This window comes from Protopterus annectens, chromosome 9.part0 (assembly GCF_019279795.1).
Source record: "Protopterus annectens isolate FY-2018-M chromosome 9.part0, PAN1.0, whole genome shotgun sequence".
NCBI classification, from domain to species: Eukaryota; Metazoa; Chordata; order Ceratodontiformes; family Protopteridae; genus Protopterus; species Protopterus annectens.
Window position 1 is genome coordinate 1,841,607,108 of NC_056743.1, and position 22,440 is coordinate 1,841,629,547.

Here is a 22,440-nt window from a genome sequence, read left to right on the forward strand (position 1 = left end):
AATTACACCCCCCAGCTATATTATCATCTATAATGACAGTATAAAGAAGAAAGGTGCCACTTTAATATTGTCAAGCAACCATATTTTCCTAAAACAAACCAATACCCAAATTCAATTAATCAGAGCTCACTACTTTCCTGAAAATAAACAAATATGCATTAGTGTCCTTTACATCCCTCCTGGCAACAATGCAGCTACACTGAAGATATTGTACCTTGGACATCCATAACAATTCCAGAAGAAAAACAATACTACTTGGTGACGTCAGTACCATTTGGCTGGACTTATCGCCTAACTCTCCTATATCTAATAGTACAATACAGTTGTGTAAAATCTTATAACAGTAGATGTCCTTCTCTGCACTGTTGCAGTATTCTTTACTAAAGGGATCCCCTGCCACAGGTAGCCCAACATCTGGTCAGTATACCCAGCCGTAGGATTTTAAGGATGTCGTACGTCACATGTAGGCGCCCTGCTCAAGGCATAGGGCATAAAGGTGATGTATGGCTGTACATACCTCAGTACGAAATAGCCCCAGGAGGAGCAACAGTCCAAAGGAGAGGAGGAATATGTGGATCCAAAATGAAAAAAAGAAGACAAGACAACAAGGGGGGAGGAAGGAGTAAGCAAATAATGCAACAAGAACAGAGGGACATCTACTGATATGACAAGATTTCACACAACTCTATGTCCTTTCATATCACTGTTACAGTAGTCTTCATTCAAGAGAGAGTACAAAAGCTCAAGAGGAAACTTGGGAGGAAGAAGACCCAGCACAGCCAAGAAACCCATGCAGGATAGCTCTGGCAAAGCCAGCCCTTACTCTAGAAACATCCAATTTGTAATGCTTAGTAAAGGTATGGACACAAGTCCAAGTAGCTGCCTCAAGGATGGAACTGGTATCCAAGCCTTGGAAAAAAGCACCAGAGGAAGGCACAGACCTGGTAGAATGAGCCCATGAGGGTAACAAAAGGAAATGACATTACAAATCTAGGAAGAACTGGTTTGCTTAGAAACGGCCAAACCTAGAGATCTAGGATGAAGAGAAATAAAAAGTTGCTCATACTTGTGACTGGCTTTAGTCTTATCCAAATAATATCTGGGTTACCTATGCAAATCCAGCGTGTGAAGAACCTTCTTACTAGCAGACTGCTGGGAATGGAAAACAGACTAAGAGTCAATTCATTAACCGCCTTGGGCATAAAAGAAGGATTAGTATGAAGAGGAGGAGGACAGAAAGGTGTTGAGCTGAGAGAGGTCCAAAATGGGTCTCCAGGTGCCCTCCTCCTTTCTGGGAACTACAAACATTCTGTAATAAAACCACTTCCCCTCCTGGGAAGGGGCACAGTGTAAATGGTGCCTTGAGCCAGAAGTCCCTAAAGTAGTTCCGAGAAGAAAGGAAGCTGTTCCTGAGGAGGCTGAGGGATGCCCAGAAACATTAGAAGGGATATCCACACCATAAAGTATCCCTGACAAACAGAACCCACGTGTCTTGAGTGATCCTTAACCAATTTGGAAGGGATAGGGAAAGACAGAGAAAAAGGTATTTGGCTCAGGAAAGGAGGAAATGGTCAGACAGAACCTGGCTTGTTTTGAAAAGGAGGTTTGAGAAGTGGGTGTCCAAGTAGACTTAGCAGGAGGAATCTGCCTAGAGCCCTTCTTACCTCTGGGAGAAAGGCAAGGCCATCTGCAAATAAAAGCAGATTTAGATGGACAATTCCTCTGGAACTTAGGAATAGGAGAAACAAAAATATGCTTCAATTCCTGCAAGGCCTTGTCCTTACCTGGCAGAGGATTAAAAAGCTCATCAGCCACTGAGCCAAACAGGTTCTTGTTAACATTAGGAGCATCCATCAGTTTAGCCTAATATCATAAGGAAAAGGCTGGAGATGAAGCCAAGAGTAACGTCTCAAAACAGAACCAAAAGCAGCAGCTCTACAGGAGGCATCAGCTGCATCACAGCAACATTTAAAAGAGTGGTAGTTTACTTGAGAAGTAGAGTCCAGTAAAGAGAGGGCCAAGGCCTTCTATTCAGAATGAGGAAGGTCTGAGATAGCCTGAGAAAGAAGGGCTAAAACATACCTGGTCATATGGGTCTGGCTAGTTAATAGCCAGAAAGGCCAAAGTGGCATCAGTATATACCTTCTTGCCCAGCTGTTCCACAACTCTACTGTCCTTGTCTGAAGGAAGCAGTTTAGTAGAAGGCAAAAACTTAGAGGATTTGTCAAAAAGAGACCGACACTACAGAAGGGTCAGGACATTTGTAGAAAAACTTACACTCCACAGGCACCTTACCAAACCTGTCAAGCTTCTTAAGGGCTGGAGGATGAGAATCCGTGGCCATAGAAGCTGCTGAAAAGGTATCCAAAATGGCAGACAAAACAGGTGGGACAGCAGAAGGCTTAGGGGGCATCTGAAGGAGGTCATAATACCGCTGCTGAACGTCAGAAACCTGAGAACAATCCCATTTACAAAAATTCCACCACATGAGAAATGTCCACAAAGCAGAGTTCTTCAAATGGAGAGTCTGGACTAAGAGTCTTCTTGCTCAGAGCCATAACCTAAGGGAGAAGGAATCAGAGAGGAACATGCCAAAGACTGTTTCCCAGAATCCAAGTCCTCTTCAGAGGAGTCCTGCTGTCTGGGCCTCTAAGTGAAGTAGAGGACCAAGCAAGGGGGTGCAGGTAAAGAAACTCCTTGGGAGGTCTTCAAGGCCATCAATGCATTAAACACCACCTAGGCAAAATCCTACCATTCATGCTGAAAATCTTTAGGAGCAAGGGAAAAGTACAGTTTTGTACCTACCATAAATGTAGATGTTCGAAGATCCACATTGCTGCAGTCCTTACATATGGGTAGTCCGCTGTCCTCGGTCGGCCCGAATACCAAAGTATTAGGCTGACGTCGGTCATGGGCGCTCAGAACTGACATCAGAGCGTCAGGGTATAAAAGCGCATGACCGACGTCATATCCTCAGTCTTTTCTTGCCCCAGATGTCAGAAGGCCCTAAAAAGAAAGGCCACCGCCCAAAAACAGGATACCTTCCAAAAACCTGCCCAACAACAACCATCACCCAAACCATATAACCATGCCAAACTACAGCGGGGAAGGAGGGAGGGTAAATTGGACTGCAGCAATGTGGATCTTCGAACATCTACATTTATGGTAGGTACAAAACTGTACTATGTTCTTCATCTCACATTGCTGCAGTCCTTACATATGGGTAGAATCCCAAAGCAGAGGTAAAGGGAGGATGGCAAAATCATAAAGCATTAGGGGCTGCTAAAATGCCCTGTAATATTGCAGTGGCAAATCCAGCCCTAGACTTAGAATAAAGAGGAAGGTGGTAATGTTTAGAAAAAGTATGGACTGAACTCCAAGTGGCTGCTTCCAAAATATCTTTGTAGCTACCCCTCTTAGAAAGGCAGTAGAAGTGGCAGTAGCTCTAGTGGAATGAGGCCTGATTCCAGCCGGAATCTCCTTACCATGATGGGAATAACAGAAAGAAATACAAAAACCAATCCACTTAGAAATAGTTTGTTTTGACACAGGTTTTCCCTGAGAACCCAAAGCAAAAGAAACAAACAACTGCTGAGACTGCCTGAACCCCTTGGTTCTGCTCAAATAATAACGCAACTGCCTGTGAATATCCAAAGTATGCAAAATCTTCTCCCTTTATTTTGGGGGTTAGCATAGAAAGTAGGCAAATGAATAGTTTGGTTCAAGGCCACACTAGAAACCACTTTAGGCATAAAGGAAGGATTAGTACGCAAAGATACCCTATCCTTATGGAAAATCAGGAAAGGTTCCACTGCCATAAGGGCCTGTAATTCAGAAACCCTTCTTGCAGAGGTAATGGCCAACAAAAAAGCAGTCTTCCATGATAAATACTTTAACTCGGCAGTAGCTGCAGGCTCAAAAGGTTGTAGAGTAAGTTTTTCCAACACAAAATTGAGATCCCAAGCAGGAGTAGGAGCTCTACGTGGGGGTCTTATGTTCTTTGCCCCTCTAAGAAATTGCTTAAACAAAGGATGAGAAAATAAAGGAGGGTCACAGTCATAGCGAGCAGAAATGGCTGCAGCATGAACCTTTATCGAGGAGAAAGACAAACCCTTGTCCAATAACTCAGTAAGATATTGAAGAGAAACACTTAAATCAGGCTTGGAAACATCAAAGTCCTTTGCTTTGCTCCAAATAAAAAATCTCCTCCATTTATCAGCGTAAACTTTCCTTGTACTAGGCCTTCTGGCCTCCAAAATAACATTCAAAACTTGTTGTGGAAGCTGAGACCCTCCAGGGTCTAAAACAGAATATGCCAGGCTGTGAGATGCAGAGACTGAATCTTGACATTGAGGAAGTGATTGCCCTCCTGAGACAGAAGATGCGGAATCAAAGGCAGAGGCCATGGAGGCTCCCGTACTAAACTCCTCAGTAGTGGGTACCAGTGCTGTCGAGGCCAATCCGCGCTATCAGAATCATGGATGGCTTGTCTTTTCTGGCCTTCAAGAGTACCTTGGGAATGAGAGGCAGAGGTGGAAAGGCGTAGACATGAAGATTGCTCCAACTGAATGATAGAGCATCCACCCTCCAAGCTGTGGAATGAAACATTTTTGTGCAAAACTTTGGCAACTGGTAATTTAGTGGAGAAGCGAACAGATCTATGTCTGGAGTCCCCCATAACACTGTCAACTTTTGAAATACATGAGGATCCAATTTCCACTCGTGAGGATCCACTATTTGTCTGCTCAGCACATCTGCTAAGGAGTTCTGTGCTCCTGGTAGAAACCTTGCCTGAAGATTGAGGTGTAAACTGAGAGCAGTCTCCCACAAAATCATCGCTTGCCTGCAAAGAGGGTACGAATGGGTTCCCCCTTGCTTGTTGATGTACCACATGACAGTAGTGTTGTCTGTTTGAATCAACACCTGCCCTGGGAGAAGTAAATCCTTGAAAGCCATCAATGCAAATTGGACTGCTAACATCTCTTTCAAGTTGATATGCAAATGTAGAAGTTTGACAGGCCACGTGTCTTGCACCCATTTTCCATTGAGGTGTGCTCCCCAAGCCTTGTCCGAGGCATCTGTCGTTAGAATCTGACTCGCCTCTGGTCGGGTCACAGATAGTCCCTTGTTTAGGTGACATTCCTGAGCCCACCACAAAAATTCCTTCTGAATGCAAGGTATTATCTGAATGACAGTGTCCAGATCTTGGCAGTGTTGTGTCCATACATTTTGAGATACCACTGAAGCTTCCTCATATGCAGTTTGGCATTGGGAAGCACCAGAATACAAGATGCCATGAACCCCAAGGCTTGAAGGACTGTCCTTGCAGTCAGCCTGGACTGTAGAGACATTTGATGGAAATAAAGAGAAAGGCTTCTTTGTTTGTCCGGGGTCAAAAAAGCCATCTGAGAAGCTGTATTCAGTCTCACACCCAGAAAGCACATGTCCTGAGAGGGTACTAGACTGGACTTTGTTTCGCTCACAGAATACCCTAGGCATCTTAACACTACCATCACATACTGTAGATGATGAAGAAGTTCGTCCTTGTCTTGTGCAATAATCAGGCAATCGTCCAAATAAGGATAAATCTGTATTCCTCTTAACCTGAAAAAGGCTATCACTGGAGCCAGAACCTTTGTGAACACTCTGGGCGCAGTAGATAAGCCAAAGGGCAATGCAGAGAACTGATAATGTAAATTTCCAGCCCGAAAACGCAGGTACCTCCTGCAACTGGGCCTGATAGGAACATGAAGATAAGCCTCTTTGAGATCCAGAGTTACCATCCAGTGATCTTTTCCCAACAGAGGTAAAAGCTGTTGTAACGTCAGCATTTTGAACTTTGGAATGTCCAGATAAGTGTTGAGGATAGATAAATCTAAAATTGGTCTCCACGTGTTCCCTTTCTTTGGTACTAGGAACAGGCGAGAGTAAAATCCTAGGCCCACTTCTGACAGAGGAACTGGCTGTATAGCTCCTATTTGAAGAAGTAAAGAAATCTGCTTGTGAGCCTCTATCCTTTGCCGAGGAGGAACGTCTGGCATGCCTTTGAAAGGAGGCAATGTATGGAAATAGAACTTGTAGCCTCGGTTTATAATGTCCAATACCCATTTGTCCTGGGTGACTAAAAGCCAGTTTTGCTTGAAAAGTGCCAACTTTCCTCCCAAAGGAGCTGCCAGGCAAGAAGAAACTGGCAGCTGAAAATGCAGGTCATTGGGCCTGTTTACGAAAGGACTGGCCCCTGCCCTCACCTGCAGATTGTGCAGGCGAACTCCAAGTTCTAGGCCTGAATGTACTGTGAGCTCTGCCCCTGCCACGTCTAGATCTACCCCTAGACTGAGAATCAGAAGAAGGGTACGTCCACCCCTTAGCAGGCCAATTTCTACTAAACTTTGGTGGTTGCACCTGCAAAAAATCTTTAACAGTCTGCATAGACTTAACCTTGTCTTCCATTTTCTTCAAAACCGACTCCACAGGGGGACCAAACAAAACTTCAGACTGTAAAGGGGCATCCAGAATTCTAGTCTTAACATGCTCGGACAAATTCTGATCTTTAAGCCAGGCGTGCCTACGAAGAACTGAACCAGTGGCAGCCACCCTAGAAGAGGCCTGTACAGCATCAAAACCACATTGCAAAGAATGCTTACCCACCTGTTCAGAGACATGTACTAAATCCTGCAATTCTTTACACTCTATACCCTCTGCCAAAGCATCCACTTTAGATTTTAGCTGAGAAAGGAGGAAATTCTGATACTTCAACATATGAAACTGGCAATTTCAAGCCCTCATAGCTAAAGTAGAAGAGGTATACACCTTCTTACCCCATCTATCCAAAGCTCTAGCTTCCTTATCTAGAGGAACCGGATTCTTTACAACAGAGGCTCTAACACCCTTAGGCCCCTGACTAATAGTTTCTGGGTCTGCCCTAGGACTCTTATACAGATATTTATGAGCCTCAGGCACCCTGTAATATCTGTCCGGTTTAACTGGCGCAGGAGGCAAAGAATCTGGATTAAGGGAAGCCTCCGAAAAAACATCTTGAACAACATCCAAAACAGGAGGTATAGCCAAGGGTCTATGCTGTGGTAAAAACAAGAATTCCCTAAGCCTCTTTCGTGAATCAGAGAAATCCTGTCCTTCCCACTTAAAATGCTCCCTCATGGAATGCAGAGTTTCTGAAAATGAAAAATCCTCTGGAGGAGAAGCAGAAGGAGTGGAATCCTCTGCATCAGAATCCGAATAAGGATGAAAATCTAAAATATCTTCAGCAGAAGACTCTGAGTCATCTGAGGCCTGATCCAAACTTTCCAACTCTGGCTCCACCCTAGGCCTCTTATCAGGAGGGGGCATAGAACCTCTAATTAAAGTAATCAAATCTTCTGCCATTTTAAGCATGTGCTTTTTAGGCACAGACCCTGAAGTACCTGAAGGGACACCAGAGGAAGGCAAAACAGACCTGCCCTTAGAAGAAGCCTTAGAAATAGGAGCAGAAGGCCTAACCACCTTAGGCATAGAAGGGAGAACAGTAACTTGAGAGGCCCCTTCAGCCTGACCTGATTCCTGGGAGGCCACATCCTGCAAAATCAAGGTTTCCCCCTGAGACTCAACAGAAACTTCAGCCGGATCCCCCTGCTCTACTGTAGCTTCTGCAGGACCGGCGTCCGAAGCGGACGAATCAACCTGTCTAGTTTTCAAGGATTTGTCTTTGCGCTTCTTCGTGGAAGCGGGCGTCGGAGGATCCGACGGCATAGTATAATTACACCGCTTACCAAAGACTAACCTAGCACAATCTAACCTCCTTTTAATAGTGCGCTTATTAAACCTAGCACAAAACTGACACCCGACTACGTCGTGGTCCGGTCCCAAACAAGGAATGCAAAGAGAGTGATAATCCCTATGCGGTATCTGTTTCCCACAAGAAATACAATTATTCACTTTTTCTGACATCCGGTAGTTAACTGAGGCAAGAAAAAACAAAAATATTCCCCAACGGGGTACTTAGCCCAACTTGGTTTCTGTCTGAAACTCGGAATTCGAAAATTTCAGAACGCCGAACGGCACTTGCAACGCTGCTTCTGCATCGGACCATGCGGCAAAAAAGACTGAGGATATGACGTCGGTCATGCGCTTTTATACCCTGACGCTCTGATGTCAGTTCTGAGCGCCCATGACCGACGTCAGCCTAATACTTTGGTATTCGGGCCGACCGAGGACAGCGGACTACCCATATGTAAGGACTGCAGCAATGTGAGATGAAGAACATCATGCTTGCTTGTTTCTTTATTTTTTCTTTCGAGGGATGTCTGTGTCCTAACCACCCTAGGAGGTTCAGACCCTTGGCCTACATTCAGCTCGTGTAGCAGGAATCACTACCCAACCAAGTATGTGCAGAATTACCCTCTGAAATTATCAGCTGAGGTTCTCACTCAATATCTGTAATGCAAGTCTGTACAGCCTCCGAGGACATGTGAGAAATCGGATCCATGGCTGCCTCAGATACGGTTAGTGGCAAGGTAATCTGACGCAACAACCAGGGGATTCCCTGAAAGAGATGTCTGGGGAAATGGGACAGCAGACAAATCAGGCCCAACTCTTCAGGCCTTTTTCTTAGCTGGCAGCTGACCTTTGGGACCAGAAAATTCTGCCATCGCACCCTGTGCCAACAATTTAAGCCATTGGTAGATGGACAAGGAGGAGAGACAACTACATAGGGTCTTAAGGACAGAACACTTCATATGGTTGTGAGAAGCACCCAAACAGAAAAGATACTGCTTGTGACTATCCTTATGGGGAATCTGCCTCCCACACTGATATTTTCTCTTTCTGGATGACATGCAAACCCATAACACTAAAAAACAAAGAAAAGATGACAAGAACCCCCAATGGGGCACTTATCTGAAACAGGTCTCTGTAACCAGCACAGAAGGAGGAGCGTTCAGAATGACAATGATGGTGTTTAAATAAGTTCTGAGGTATGTACATCCATACATCACCTTTATGCCCTACACCTTGAGTGGAGAGTATATGTATGACGTACAACTTCTATAAAATCCTAAGGCTTTTGTATACTGGCCAAATGTTGGGCTACCCAAGGCAGGGAATCCTTTAGTAAACAATACTGCAACAGTGACATGGACAGACCTCCCACATTCCCTCTCTCTGGGAGAACAAAAATAATTCTACAGACCTAACCAACTTTAGACCTGCAGCAATCTTATCCCCCCTCCAAAATGCTTGAAAAATACATTCAAAAACAACTGTTAGACCTCCTCCCACAGGAAGAACTTAAATCCTCCCATTCAACACAATTTCTACCCCTCCCATAGTACTAACACTGCACTTCTAACCTTAACAGATGCTGTCACTAAAGCTAAAAATAGCAAACTGGTCTACTCCTTATTTCTAGACTTGTCTAAAGCCTTAGACACAGCAAACTTCTACTTCAAATGTCCTCTCTCAGTCTATTTCAGCCTACCGTTCTACATGTTCAGTAAGTATCAGCCAATAAAATGGCACTCCAACCTCTCTCCATACCTCCTTGTCACCACAAGTTTACCACAAGGCTCTATTCCTTGGTCCCTTCCTGTAACTTTCTCACCAACAACCTCCAAAAATCTACACAAAAGGCTTCCTAAATAAAATATGCAGATGACTCCTCACTCATATGCACATCTCCAAAAATTACTCAGGAAGTTTTAACAACTGAAATATGGCTTTGAATCTCTCAACTCATGCTCAATTCCCCCCTCCAAAAACACAAACTACTAATAGCCCCCACAAAAAATCCCCCTCTCAAGAAAATACAAACTCCTCATCTTTTAGTGCAACCACTGAAGTCATTTCTCTTAATGAAATCTTAGAGATGGTAGTGGATGACAACCTTAAATGTGTCCTGCATATACACAATTGCATAAAAAACTCACCAAAAACTACGGATGCTTTACAGCACTAAAAACTTTCTCACCAATGCAACAAAACTAAATTTACCACTACTTACCTCATCCCCTCACTAAGCATCACAAAAAGCAATACTTGAATGATACTATAATAAAGTGACTAAATTTCCAGCAAAATACCACTTTCAGAACCCACCACTGTATAGCACTAAAAAGGCCAAACTGATTAGTCACCCCCATCAAACAACTTCATTGCTTCTTACCACCTATAAAATTACATTCATCTGCTTCTCCAGCACTAAATAACATACACAACTATGTTCCTGCTTGGTCATTATGATCCAGTGACCAAAAACTCCTCTGTCCACAGACCTATCAAATCTGCTGAGCATGGGCTGTACTCATACCAAGTTGTTAAGGCATGGAACTTCTTACCAGTATCCATCATGTCAAATACCCTCCCCTCCAGTCCTTTAAAACCGTTCTGAAAGACTTGTTAGCCAAAATCTTGGCCTGTTCTTGCTCAACCCCAGGATATACTTCATCCCTAAATATGAAAAAGTACCTGTTCATACCTTACACCTCCTTACTTTACTCACTTCCTCTCCCCTGACTCTATAAATATGCCACAACCCTGTTTTCTCTCACTTCATATTCCAATTTTCATTTGCATTATGCTAACTTACCCTTAATTTCTCTAAAAATTAAATCATTGTTATGCAAGTTGCAATGATGCTTAACCAATGTTTTCACATTATGTTTAATTTGTTATAATTATTTAAACTGTAGTTTTTTTGTATTATTTTTGAAGACTATAAAATTATTGTTCTTAAAATGTTTCTCTAATACTCTGGAGCTTTTCACACTCAGTCTCCGTGGAAAATGGACACCTACCGAGTCAGACTTCCCTAAGTAATCAAATATCAATAAATAAATACATTAAATTTCAAAAAGTCTGTGTTACAGGCTTCTCATACTGGACATCAGATTCTGGCAACAGCAGGCTCTTAATGAGCAGGATGCCCAAGTTGACTAACAAACCCAGTCCAGCTTGCAACATTAGATTTCATATAGTCCAAAAAATTAGTTATTTTCACCTTCCAAATGCCATGCAACCTTAAATTTCATTTTCTCATCTTGTTTTGCAGCCCAGTTACCTCTCACTTTCTCCACGTTAAAGCTTTTTACCTGTCTCAGTAGCTTTGTAATGTATCGGACTCTGTTGTTGTTTAACTAGTAGCACCAATGCTTGCTGGTCATGCAGGTGTCCCACACCATCTATTGCAATAACTCCCGGTCTTTTCCGTTATAAAGCAGCAATCCACTTAAGTTCCACAATCCAGCTTGTATGGCTTCCAGTCCCATCTCTGAACTCAACATTCAATCCTAAAACTTTTTTAGCTCCTCACTGTGGCAGGTATAGAGCATCACGGAGACTCTACCCTGACTCTCAGATTTTTTCTCCCTTGAAACACTCTCACTCTACCAAAAAATATCCATCTTTTCCATCACCTCCACCCATTACTTCAACAAAGACATGTCAAATTTACTACTTTTAACACTAAGTGTTTTAAACTACAAAGCAAAAGGAAGCATACAAAGCAGGTGGCATGTTTCATCAGCACCACTTGGCAAAGGTGTCAGTGTCAAAAAATGATGCAGCTAAATCACTAGCAGTCTATGGATGACAAATTAAGAATCCAATTACACTACAAGGAAGAAAGTGCAATGTCAGTGATAATTTTGCAACAGCATCGAATGGCTACTTGAGCACAGCACTTATAATTCAAAGTATACTCTCCTCAATGACTGCTGAACTCATGCATTTCCCATGACAACAACAAGGAGAGCCAGCGACTACCAGCAGACAGACAGGAAGCAGTGAAATGCAGGTGCAGAACAGAAAAAAAGAATATCCCAGCAGTTTTCGTTTGACCAGGTAAGAGGGCTTTCCAATTATCTTGTTTAGCCAAGAGCCAAACAAAAGCCACAGAAATTAAAGAATTAACAACTTGCACAACTAAATACTTACATATGCCTTAAGAGTTCATGTGCAGAATAATTACCACCACCATCTTACAAACATGACCAAATAGTAAGCAGAGAAAATATAAAGATTTAGGGAAGACTTACAAAATAAAAAGACAAAAAGGTAGAAATGGGCTTGTATTTGGGGAAAGAGAGAGAGAAGATTAAAGACCTAAGACGGTCTACTAATACATTTAGGGCAACACAGAGTAGCACCATTGTCTCACAGCAACAGGTTCTCCAGTTAAGTGCTCGAATGAAGTGCCTTCCTTGCAGAGTCTGCCTAGCCACCCTCCATTTGAATTTTGTCCAGGTACTACAGGGTCCTCCCACATCCTAAACATATACAGTACATGGAATGGCAACTCAGAGATGCCCACAGATGTATGAGGTGGGTAGGGGGGAGACTGAGAGAAAGAGAAAGGGGTATATAGAGAGAGAGAGAGAGAGAAAGGGGAAGAGAGAGGAAAAAGGGGAAGAGAGAGGAAAAAGGGATAGAGAGACAAAGTGGTAGAGAGCAAGAGACAGAGAAAGGGGTAGACAGAAAGTGGTAAAGAGAGAGAGGGAAAGAAAGAGCATGAGGGGTAGAGAGCACAAGGGAGTGGAAAAATCTGAGAGAGGGAGAGCAAGTGAGCTAAAAGAGTAGAGAGAGAGTGAAAGTGGTAGAGAGCACGAAAAGGGTAGAGACAGAGCAAGAGACAAAGCGGTAGGGAGAGAGAGAGACCAAGGGGTAAAGATAAAAAGGGGTGCACTGACAGAGAAAAGGGTGACTGCGAGAGCAAGAGAAAAGGGGAGCAAGAGAGTAAAAGTGGTAGCGAGAGAGTGAAAGGGGTAGAGAGAAAGTGAGAGAGTGAAAGGGTTAGACAGAAAGTGAGAGAGTGAAAGGGTTAGAGAGAAAGCGAGAGAGTGAAAGGGTTCGAGACAGAGAGAGAGAGTGAAAGGGTTCGAGACAGAGAGAGAGAGTGAAAGGGTTCGAGACAGAGAGAGAGAGTGAAAGGGTTCGAGACAGAGAGAGAGAGAGTGAAAGGGTTCGAGACAGAGAGAGAGAGTGAAAGGGTTCGAGACAGAGAGAGAGAGTGAAAGGGTTCGAGACAGAGAGAGAGAGTGAAAGGGTTCGAGACAGAGAGAGAGTGAAAGGGTTCGAGACAAAGCGAGAGAATGAAAGGGTTAGAGAGAAAGGGGTAGAGAGAGGGAGAGAGAATAAGGGGTAGAGAGAGGGAGAGAGAATAAAGGGTAGAGAGAGAGACAGATAGAGAAAGGGGTAGAGAGAGAGGGAGAGAGAGTAAGGGGTAGAGAGAGAGGGAGTGAGAGTAAGGTGTAGAGAGAGAGGGAGAGAGAGTAAGGGGGTAGAGAGAGAGGGAAGAGAGAGTAAGGGGTAGAGAGAGCGAAAGAGAGTAAGGAGTAGAGAGAGACAGCGAGGGGGAGAGAGAGTGAGGGGTAGAGAGAGCGAGGGGTAGAGAGAGCGAGGGGTAGAGAGAGCGAGGGGTAGAGAGAGAGCGAGGGGTAGAGAGAGCGAGGGGTAGAGACAGCGAGAGAGTAAGGGGTAGAGAGGAGTAGAGTGCGAGACAGAGAAAGGGGTAGAGGGACAGCAAGAGAGACAGAGGGGGGAGAGAGAAAAAGGGGTAGAGAGAGAAACAGGGATAGAGAGTGAGAGACAGAGAGGGATAAAGAGAGCAAGAGAAAGGGGTAGAGAAAGACAGAAACGGGTAGAGAGAGAGAAAGAGAGATAAGTGGGTAGAGAGAGAGAAAGAGAGATAAGTGGGTAGAGAGAGAGAGAGATAAGTGGGTAGAGAGAGAGAGAGAGATAAGTGGGTAGAGAGAGAGAGAGATAAGTGGTTAGAGAGAGAGATAAGTGGGTAGAGAGAGAGATAAGTGGGTAGAGAGAGAGATAAGTGGGTAGAGAAAGATAAGTGGGTAGAGAGAGAGGGACAAATGGGTAGACAGAGACAGAAAGGGGTAGAAAGAGAAAAAGGGGAAGAGAGAGAGAGAGAGAGAGACAAAGCGGGAGAGAGTGAGCAAGAGAGAGAGAGGGTTAGAGAGAGAGAGAGAGAAGGGGTAGAGAGTGAGACAGTGGAAGGGGTAGACAGAGGTGGGTAGAGAGACACCAAGGGGTAAAGAGACAGCAAGAGAGACAGAGGGGTAGAGAGAAAGGGGAGAGAGAGAAAAAGGGGTAGTGATAGAGAGGGGGAGAGACAGAGAGGCTAGAAAGAGAAAAAGGGGTAGTGAGAGAGAAAAAGATAGAGAGAGATAGAAAGGTATAGAGAGCAAAAGTGAGAGAAAGGGGCAGAGACAGAAAGGGGTAGCGAGAGCAAAAGAAAGGGGGTAAAGAGACAGACAAAAAAGGGGTAAAGAGACAGACAGAAAGAAGTAAAGAGAGAAAAAAGGCAGAGAGGGACAGAAAGGGGTAGAAAGAGAAAGAATGGGGTAGAGAGAGTGAGAGACAAAGCAGTAGGGAGAGCGGCAGCAAGAGACAGAAAAAGGGGTAGCGAGCGAGAGAGAGTAGAGAAAGGGACAGAGAAAGGACAAAGAAAGGGGTAGAGAGACAGAGAGAAAGGGGGAATGAGAGTGAAAGGGGTATATATAGAGAGAACGGGGTATAGAAAAAGGGGAGAGAGAAAGGGGGAATGAGTGAAAGAGGGGTTGAAAGAGAGAGAAAGGTGTATAGAGAAAGAGGTAGAGAGAGTGAGTGAGAGACAGCAAGAGAGAGAGAGCCCCAAGTGGTAGACAGCGAGACAGAGACAGAAACGGGCAGAGAGAAAGGGGCAGAGGCAAAGAGAGAGAGAGACAGGAAGGGGCAGAGAGAGACACAAAGGGGAAGATAGAGAAAGCAAGCAAGACAGAAAGGGGTAGAGAGAGAGAGAGAGAGCAAGACAGAAAGGGGTAGAGAGAGAGAAAGGGGTACAAAGAGACAAGAGAGAAAGGGGTACACAGACAGAGAGAAAGGTGTAGAGAGAGTGAAGTAGCGAGACAGAAAAGGGTAGGTAGACAGAGAGAAAGGGGTAGGTAGGGAGAGAAAGATATGACATTAAAGCATCCCGTGTCATGCATTAGTTTTTAAGTTTTTAGTTAGCCAAGGACAATGGCTACCCCCAAGTAAACTTTTTTAATGGACAGGGTAAATTGCAAATTGGATAGCAGGAAATAAAAGTTGACAAGAGTATCATTAGGATGAAAAAGGCAACACAGGGAGGGCAGTCAAGAGTTTAGGCCAATACAAGCATGTCTGTTGTTCATAAATACCTTCCATCTTAACTGCTAAGTATAAAGGCTCAAAAACAAATGACATATCTGTGACCACAAACAGCACTGGCAAATCCTGCAAAATGTATTTTACTTGGAAGTAAGACATGGAAAATATCTTGCACCTTGCCAATACCCAGTAGCACAGAAGTAATGTAGACTTGTAAATCCTCATCAAGGATGGTAACACTGTGACAAAAACTCGAGTACTAACTTCTTTTGCAACTTCTGTTTGCAGTTAAAGATTACCTGATCTACAGTTGAAAGATAATCAGAACTACAGAAAGTGAAAGTAGCGCCAGAATGTGTTTAAAGTTTGTAACAATGAAATGCAATCTAAAGATACTGACTTCTCTATAAACAGCAGACACAGTCCATCATATTTATCCTCTGTTTCTTCGATGTTAGCAACAACCATCCAAAATTCAGACAAATGTATGCACGTGTACATGCAAAAGAGGTGTGCATATCAGTTATTTGTAGCTAAAGAATGGTCTCTGCTGGAAAGTGTATGTCTCCCATGGTTGGGTATTATCGGTCCTCTGGTACCAATAAATTTCCTGGGTAAGGAGCTTTGTCACCAGGAAGATCTGAAAGACATTTCAGACAAGTGACAACTGTGAACAGTTTGACAACAGTGCACTTGCAGATTCCCAGCTCCAAAATGATCAGCACTGTGACTCACTAGCTGGACATTTTTACAAATACAAATGTGTGTGTGTATATATATAAGAGAGTAACATATCTGTTTCTGAAGCTGTCTGGTGAACCATTATGGGCCTCCACCCATTCCATCATGCACTGTACCCTTAATGGCTCTTGCTTAGTGCACCACTCCATGTCCTCTTCCCCTGTACAGACCTTACCACACTTGCACAGGGAGAATTCCAAGCGGTTTGGATCAGCAGGAGGAGACAAGAAACAACATGTGAAAACACACACACAGACACACAATTTCCTTTACCAAGTTGAAGCATGAAATGTATTTAACTTGTGATACATACCCACCCAATCACCAGCACAGAATCAACTTTTGCAAATAATTCATTTTCCTCCAACATGTCAATAAAGCACTGTAAATTATCCTCTACTCCCATTTCTGCAGAAAAAGAGCTGCCATTGGTTTCAATCTAACTTTACTCATGCAACAGGCAGACTGTCCAGTCAAACTGACAAGGGCTTAGCCCTTTTATGACAGGAGTTTTCTGTCAATTTCATAAAACAGATGTCAAGAACAAGATATCCAAACTCAAAAATAAGTCTGCATAAATTGTATACCCACCAAGAAACAAATCACGGAGTGAGATTCTGAGAATTAAAAGAACTGCACACACTGATATAGCACACTAGAGATCTCACCTCATCAAAAGACGAGTGGGGCCTGATGACCATCTGGGACTGATAAGTCCTCACCCTCACAAACTCTGACGACTCTGGCACTTTTGGGTGCTCTACTGCTCTGTAAGTTGAAATAAAACACATCAAAAGTGGACTCAAACCAGACTTGAAGCCAAAACAAGTAGTCAGCTGACAAAACTACTAACCGTGACACCAACACCATGACATTGTTTTCTTGATCCACATAGTATCTTCTAACATACACGTAGTCACGGGAGAACATTGGATACTAAAAACAAAAAACACTTATCTTAACAGACAAAACTTCAAATTACGAACTTATATTCCAAAGCAGCAATGCAGCACACTCCTTATAATACTACTATGGTGACATTAACAAACAAAAATGTAAATGTATAAGACAAAAGAAGCACTGTATCCTTAAGTAGTTTAGGGTCCTTCACCAAAACAAATATTTTTTTATGTTGTAAGGCATAGAACAAAAAATATACAACACAGAGACATAAAAAGGAAACAAAACAGAAAATCATCAGGATGCTAGTCTGTGTCTGTATGCGCGTGTGGGCACACGTATGTACGTGGTCTCAATGAGTTAACAGTCGCAACTAAACAAACCAAAAATGTTGATCCCGGTGAACCTAGGAAACTAGCATTAATGTAGGTCCTGCGAAGGAAGAAGCAAGTCTACTATCACTCGTTACCTAGGTTTAAAAGCCTAAGAAAGGCGCATTAATATGGGTCTGGGGGAAATCCACTGATGCTCATTTCCCAGATATTTCAATGGTTTTGTTCTAAAGAGGTGTAGTTTGACAAACTTTAAGCTTCTATATATAACATACACGTGTGTGTGTGTGTGTGTGTGTGTGTGTGTGTGTGTGTGTGTGTGTGTGTGTGTGTGTGTGTGTCCCCTTTAGAAACCTGAAATCCCACTTACCCAAACCCCAAAAGACAGAGACGAAAATCCTGACATACAGGAAGACCGACTATCTGGAACTTCCAACCAATATAAGTACTCCTGTCTTCTTTTTCCCCAGGTATTCCGCTGAATAACCATTCTGAAAACCTATCAAATTCACATGTTCATTTCTTTCAAGTGTGTCTCCTGTAGCATAACTATCTGCACTCTACATTTTTTAATACAGTTCATGACTCTTTTTTGTATTTATCTGTTGGACCATTAACGTTTAAAGACATTATAAAGAGAGTCATATTCTTGAGGGATTATTATTCCCACATTTTATGCATAACGGTGTTTTTGTTAACTGTCTAGTTCCAGCTTTTGTGTTACATGCATGCACTGTTTGGCAGGTTAATCTTTTATATAGTTGTTGCTTGTCATCTTCATTTGAGGCTATGTCACATCTTGCAGAACTTTTTGTTTTACTGAAAACCTTCAAATAAAAATACACACACACACACACACACACACACACACACACACACAAATACCCCCTAAAACCAAATTTAATAACACAAAACTATGCACATCTTCAAATACTGAAGTTTTACCCCTTTAATAGAAACAAAAGTTTCAAAGTGACAGCCAGTATACACACACAGACTCGAGCTAAATAGAAAAAGATTATCCATGCGAAGACGCATGATAGAGCCTTTGATTCTACTAAGTGCCATCTGATTTTGCCTTCTCTTCATAGCTCTCCCAGCTAGGAAAACACTTGAGTACTTTCAGAAAACATTTTCTCCAAGCCATTTCTCTTTATCAGATTGTCTGTTAGTGACACGAGAACCAGATACAGGACTGTTTACTAAAAAAAAACTTATAATATTCAGTATTCTTTTTCATTTACTTGCTTTCTGTTAAAACTTGTTACTGTATAAAGATAATGAACTTAACACTGTCATTCTCCTAAGAAAGGATGAGAAAAAACACACTGTTTCTTTTGTCATGCTGTTTTAAGCAGATCCCTTTTTTTTTCTTGCACTGCAGTGCCTGCATTTCTTAAAATGAACAAGGAGAAAGAGGTAAGGGAGGAAAAAAAAAGAATAAACAGAAGCATCTATTTACATTAGTATCCCAACTGCACTTAAAATAACTGAAAAACTTTATAACATGCAGAGAAAGTCATGCACCACTTAAGTAATATTAAGAAAAAATTTGTTTTACATACAGTTAATGCTTTCCCAGAGTATTTTTTCTGAACATTAATGACATGAAGTAGAGCATATGCTTTAGAGTCTGCTACAAGTTTAACAAAGTCCAGGAAAATCCAATATTTACAGATTTTCTTGTTCTATTCCTGTTCATCTCCATCTCCCAAACCCTGTCTCTGTTTCATCTGCAGTGCACTCTCAATTCTTCTGGTCAACACCTGTGCTTTTTCCCCCTCTCATGCATTTTTCACTGAACCACTGGTAAAGGTTTCACTGTTCACTAGCACAGTCTCTCTGGAGTCTTTATTACCAGAAGAACAAGTAGCAAAATCTCCTTCAGTTTCACAGCTCACTTTTTGTTGGACAAACTTTTGCAATTCTTCCTTAGCATGGACTGCATCAAAAAATGTTTTTGTTCTTCCAGGGAAAACTATTTTGAAGATGGCTGGGTACAGCAGTTTGAATCTCACCCCAGGGATCACGTCAGTCTCCCTGCTAAACAGGGGTCCAGGGAAGTAAACAGTGTGGGAAGAAATAGCCAGGGAATTGCTATGGCTAGGCTTGTATAGGCCCTAGGGCCGATAGCCTAGTACCAACCTATGAACCTATGCCTGCTTCTTGACATTCCCTATATAATGGAATACATTTATTCTTCTTCTGCCTGGTATACAATGAACAGTCATTCTCCACAAACACTCTACTGTCTCCCACTTATTTTGTCCTTCTGTCACAGTTTTGTCAGACTTAACTCCTTCTGTTATTAAGATTGCATTTTTAGTATTAAAGGTGCAAGTTGTTTTCTCATAGCCAAGTTTGGAGCATACACAAAATGTGCCCTTTCAATTAATAATTCCTGTTGTGGAATACCAGTCCAGTTGCTTATTTGTGCTTTCATGAAATTAATACAGTCTTTTCCTTCCAGCTTCTCAGGTACAGCAGAAAATTTCAGGTTTTTCTCAACCTGCACTGTCCTCTAATTCTATTATTTTTTGAAATACCTCTTCTTGAGCAGTCTCATTATTACAGCAGCCTTTTATTGTTAGTTTATATACTCCATCGGTGTTTCATTTATTTTAGTCAGATCTGTATGCAACTGCTTTACACTTTCAATGTTACTGGAAGTCATGTCTGGAGCTTGCACTTGTTTTTGTCGAACAGCTACAATACTTTTCCCAGTCAGTGTTTTTCATCACCTTTGTAGCTGGTTTTCCTTCAGGTCCTCTGTATTTATTTTTTCCTGACATCCAGGCAGTGCACGTACTAGTTAATTACGGACCTTTACTCAAAAATCCAGTTCCATGGCTTTCTCTGCTAAGTGTCTGTTTTCATACTGGGAGAGCCAGAAAGTATAGTTTTGTACCTACCATAAATGTAGATGTTAGAGTGTATACCCTGCTGCAGTCATCACACTTGGGTTATCCTGCCGTCCCGCAGTCGGCCCGAATTCCAAAGTCTTGGTCTGGCGTCGGTTGCTGTAGCTTTTTCCCTGACGTCAGTGCGCCAGGAGTATATGAGAGGCATCCGATGCCATTTTCTTCAGTTTTTCTTGCCCCAGATGTCAGGTGCCCCCCCCCCACAAATGGTGGTCAGTAGATAGTACCAATAATAAAAAGAGTAGCATAAACAAAAAATCCCTCCAGCTATAAGCAAATACACCGCAAAGGTTGTAACAGATTTTAAGGTATAGAAAGGTCTTAGTTAGGTCAGAGGGGATGGAGGGAGGGTAACCTGGACTGCAGCAGGGTATACACTCGAACATCTACATTTATGGTAGGTACAAAACTGTACTATGTTCATTGTGTTAACCTGCTGCAGTCATCACACTTGGGTAGAATCCCAAAGCTGAGGATGGGAGGTGGAGTCAAACAGGGTTAGAGGAAGCTAGGAGGCCCTGCAAAACTGCAGTGGCGAAGCCAGCTCTAGTCTTAGAGTAAAGTGGTAATGTTTGGTGAAGGTGCGTACTGAACTCCAAGTTGCAGCTTCCAGAATATCCTTGGTTGGCACCCCCCTGAGGAAGGCTGTAGATGTAGCTGCTGCCCTGGTAGAGTGAGGCCTTACGCTAGCAGGAACTGGTTTTCCATGGTGGGTGTACCAAAAACGTATGCAATGTCCTATCCATTTGGAAATGGTCTGTTTTGAGATAGCCTTTCCTTGTGATACTGTAGCATAGGAGACAAAAAGCTGGTCAGAATTTCTGAAAACCTTAGTTTTATCCAAGTAGTAATAGTAACGTAGCTGCCTGTGAATGTCCAAGGGATGTAGGAGTCTTTCTCCTTTGTTCTGTGGATTTGGAAAGAAGGTGGGTAAACGGATGGTTTGATTTAGAGCCACACTGGATACCACCTTAGGCATAAAGGAGGGGTTAGTTTGTAGATAAACTCTGTCTTTATGAAAAATGAGGAAAGGCTCTACTGCCATTAGTGCCTGAAGCTCTGAAACTCTTCTCGCTGAAGTAATTGCTAGCAGCAGGGCAGTCTTCCATGATATAAACTTTAAGTCAGCTGAGAAATGAGAAAGCTGGCTCAAAAGGAGGTAGCGTAAGTTTTTCCAGAACAAAGTTGAGGTCCCAAGTAGGTGTTGGTGCTCTCCTGGGAGGCCTAATGCTTTTGGCCCCTCTGTGAAACTGCCTAAGGAGTGGATGTGAAAATAAGGGAGGATCCGTGTTGTAGTGAGCTGAAATAGCAGAGGCGTGGATTTTAATAGATGAAAAAGAAAGCCTTTTGTGTAATATCTCAGTTAAATATTGCAGAATCTGAGGTATGTCAGGCTGAAGGGTATTTTGACCTTTAGCTTGATTCCAGGCGCAAAACCTTTTGCATTTGTCTGAGTAGGCTTTCCTGGTGCTGGGCCTCCTGGCCTCCAGAATAACATCCATAACAGCTTGTGAGAGAGGAGCTGGCTGGTTGCTTAGGTGATTTACCATGCAGCCAAGTTTAAGGTTTTGAGCTGGCTGTGTAGAATCTGATTGTCTTGCTGTGTGAGCAGATGGGTAATTTGTGGTAGAATCCATGGTGGGCCCTGGGCCATATTCCTTAATAGTGGATACCAGTGCTGGCGTGGCCAGTCTGGGGCAATGAGTATCATTTGGGGTCTCTCCATCCTGACTTTCAGCAGCACCTTTGTGAGAAGGGGTAATGGAGGAAAGGCATATACTGTCAGCATTTTCCAACTGAATGAGAGTGCGTCCACTTTCCAAGCTTGATGGTGAAATGTCCTTGTGCAAAATTTTGTTAGTTGATAGTTTTGGGGACTGGCAAACGGGTCTATGTCTGGGAGCCCCCATTTTTGAGTTATCATTGCAAATACTTGTGAATCCAGTTTCCACTCATGGGGATCCATGATGTTTCTGCTTAGGTCGTCTGCCAATGTGTTTTTTCCTGGCAGGAATTGAGCTTGTAATTGAACTTGGTAAGCCAGTACTGTGTTCCACAAGGTCATTGCTTGCCTGCATAGAGGGTAGGAGTGTGTACCCCCTTGCTTGTTTATGTACCACATTACTGTGGTGTTGTCTGTCCTTATGATAAGCTGTCCTGGATGTAAGAGGTCCTTGAAGGCTGTCAGAGCATTTTGTACAGCTAGCATTTCTTTTTGATTGATGCGCAGATTCCTTTGATCTGCAGTCCATATGCTTTGAATGCACCGTCCTGCCATGTGTGCCCCCCAAGCATAGTCCGATGCATCTGTTGTCATAGTTTGCCTGGCTAGGGGTAAGGTGAAAGGCTGACCCTTGTTGAGGTGACATGCCTGTGACCACCACAGAAACTCCTGTTGAAGGCAGGGAATGAGACAAGAAAAGGTTCCCCAACGG

General features: G+C 43.0%; 1 protein-coding gene across 1 annotated transcript in view; it reads right to left on the reverse strand.

The window, feature by feature from the left end:
- STARD7 (StAR related lipid transfer domain containing 7) overlaps positions 1–22,440 on the reverse strand; it is a 396,226-nt gene that overhangs the window by 59,893 nt on the left and 313,893 nt on the right. The window contains exons 5-6 of the mRNA XM_044084698.1: positions 16,706–16,788; positions 16,521–16,620 (exon numbers count right to left, since the gene is read on the reverse strand). Coding sequence (XP_043940633.1) covers positions 16,521–16,620; positions 16,706–16,788 — 183 coding nt within the window. The remainder of the gene's footprint in view (positions 1–16,520; positions 16,621–16,705; positions 16,789–22,440) is intronic.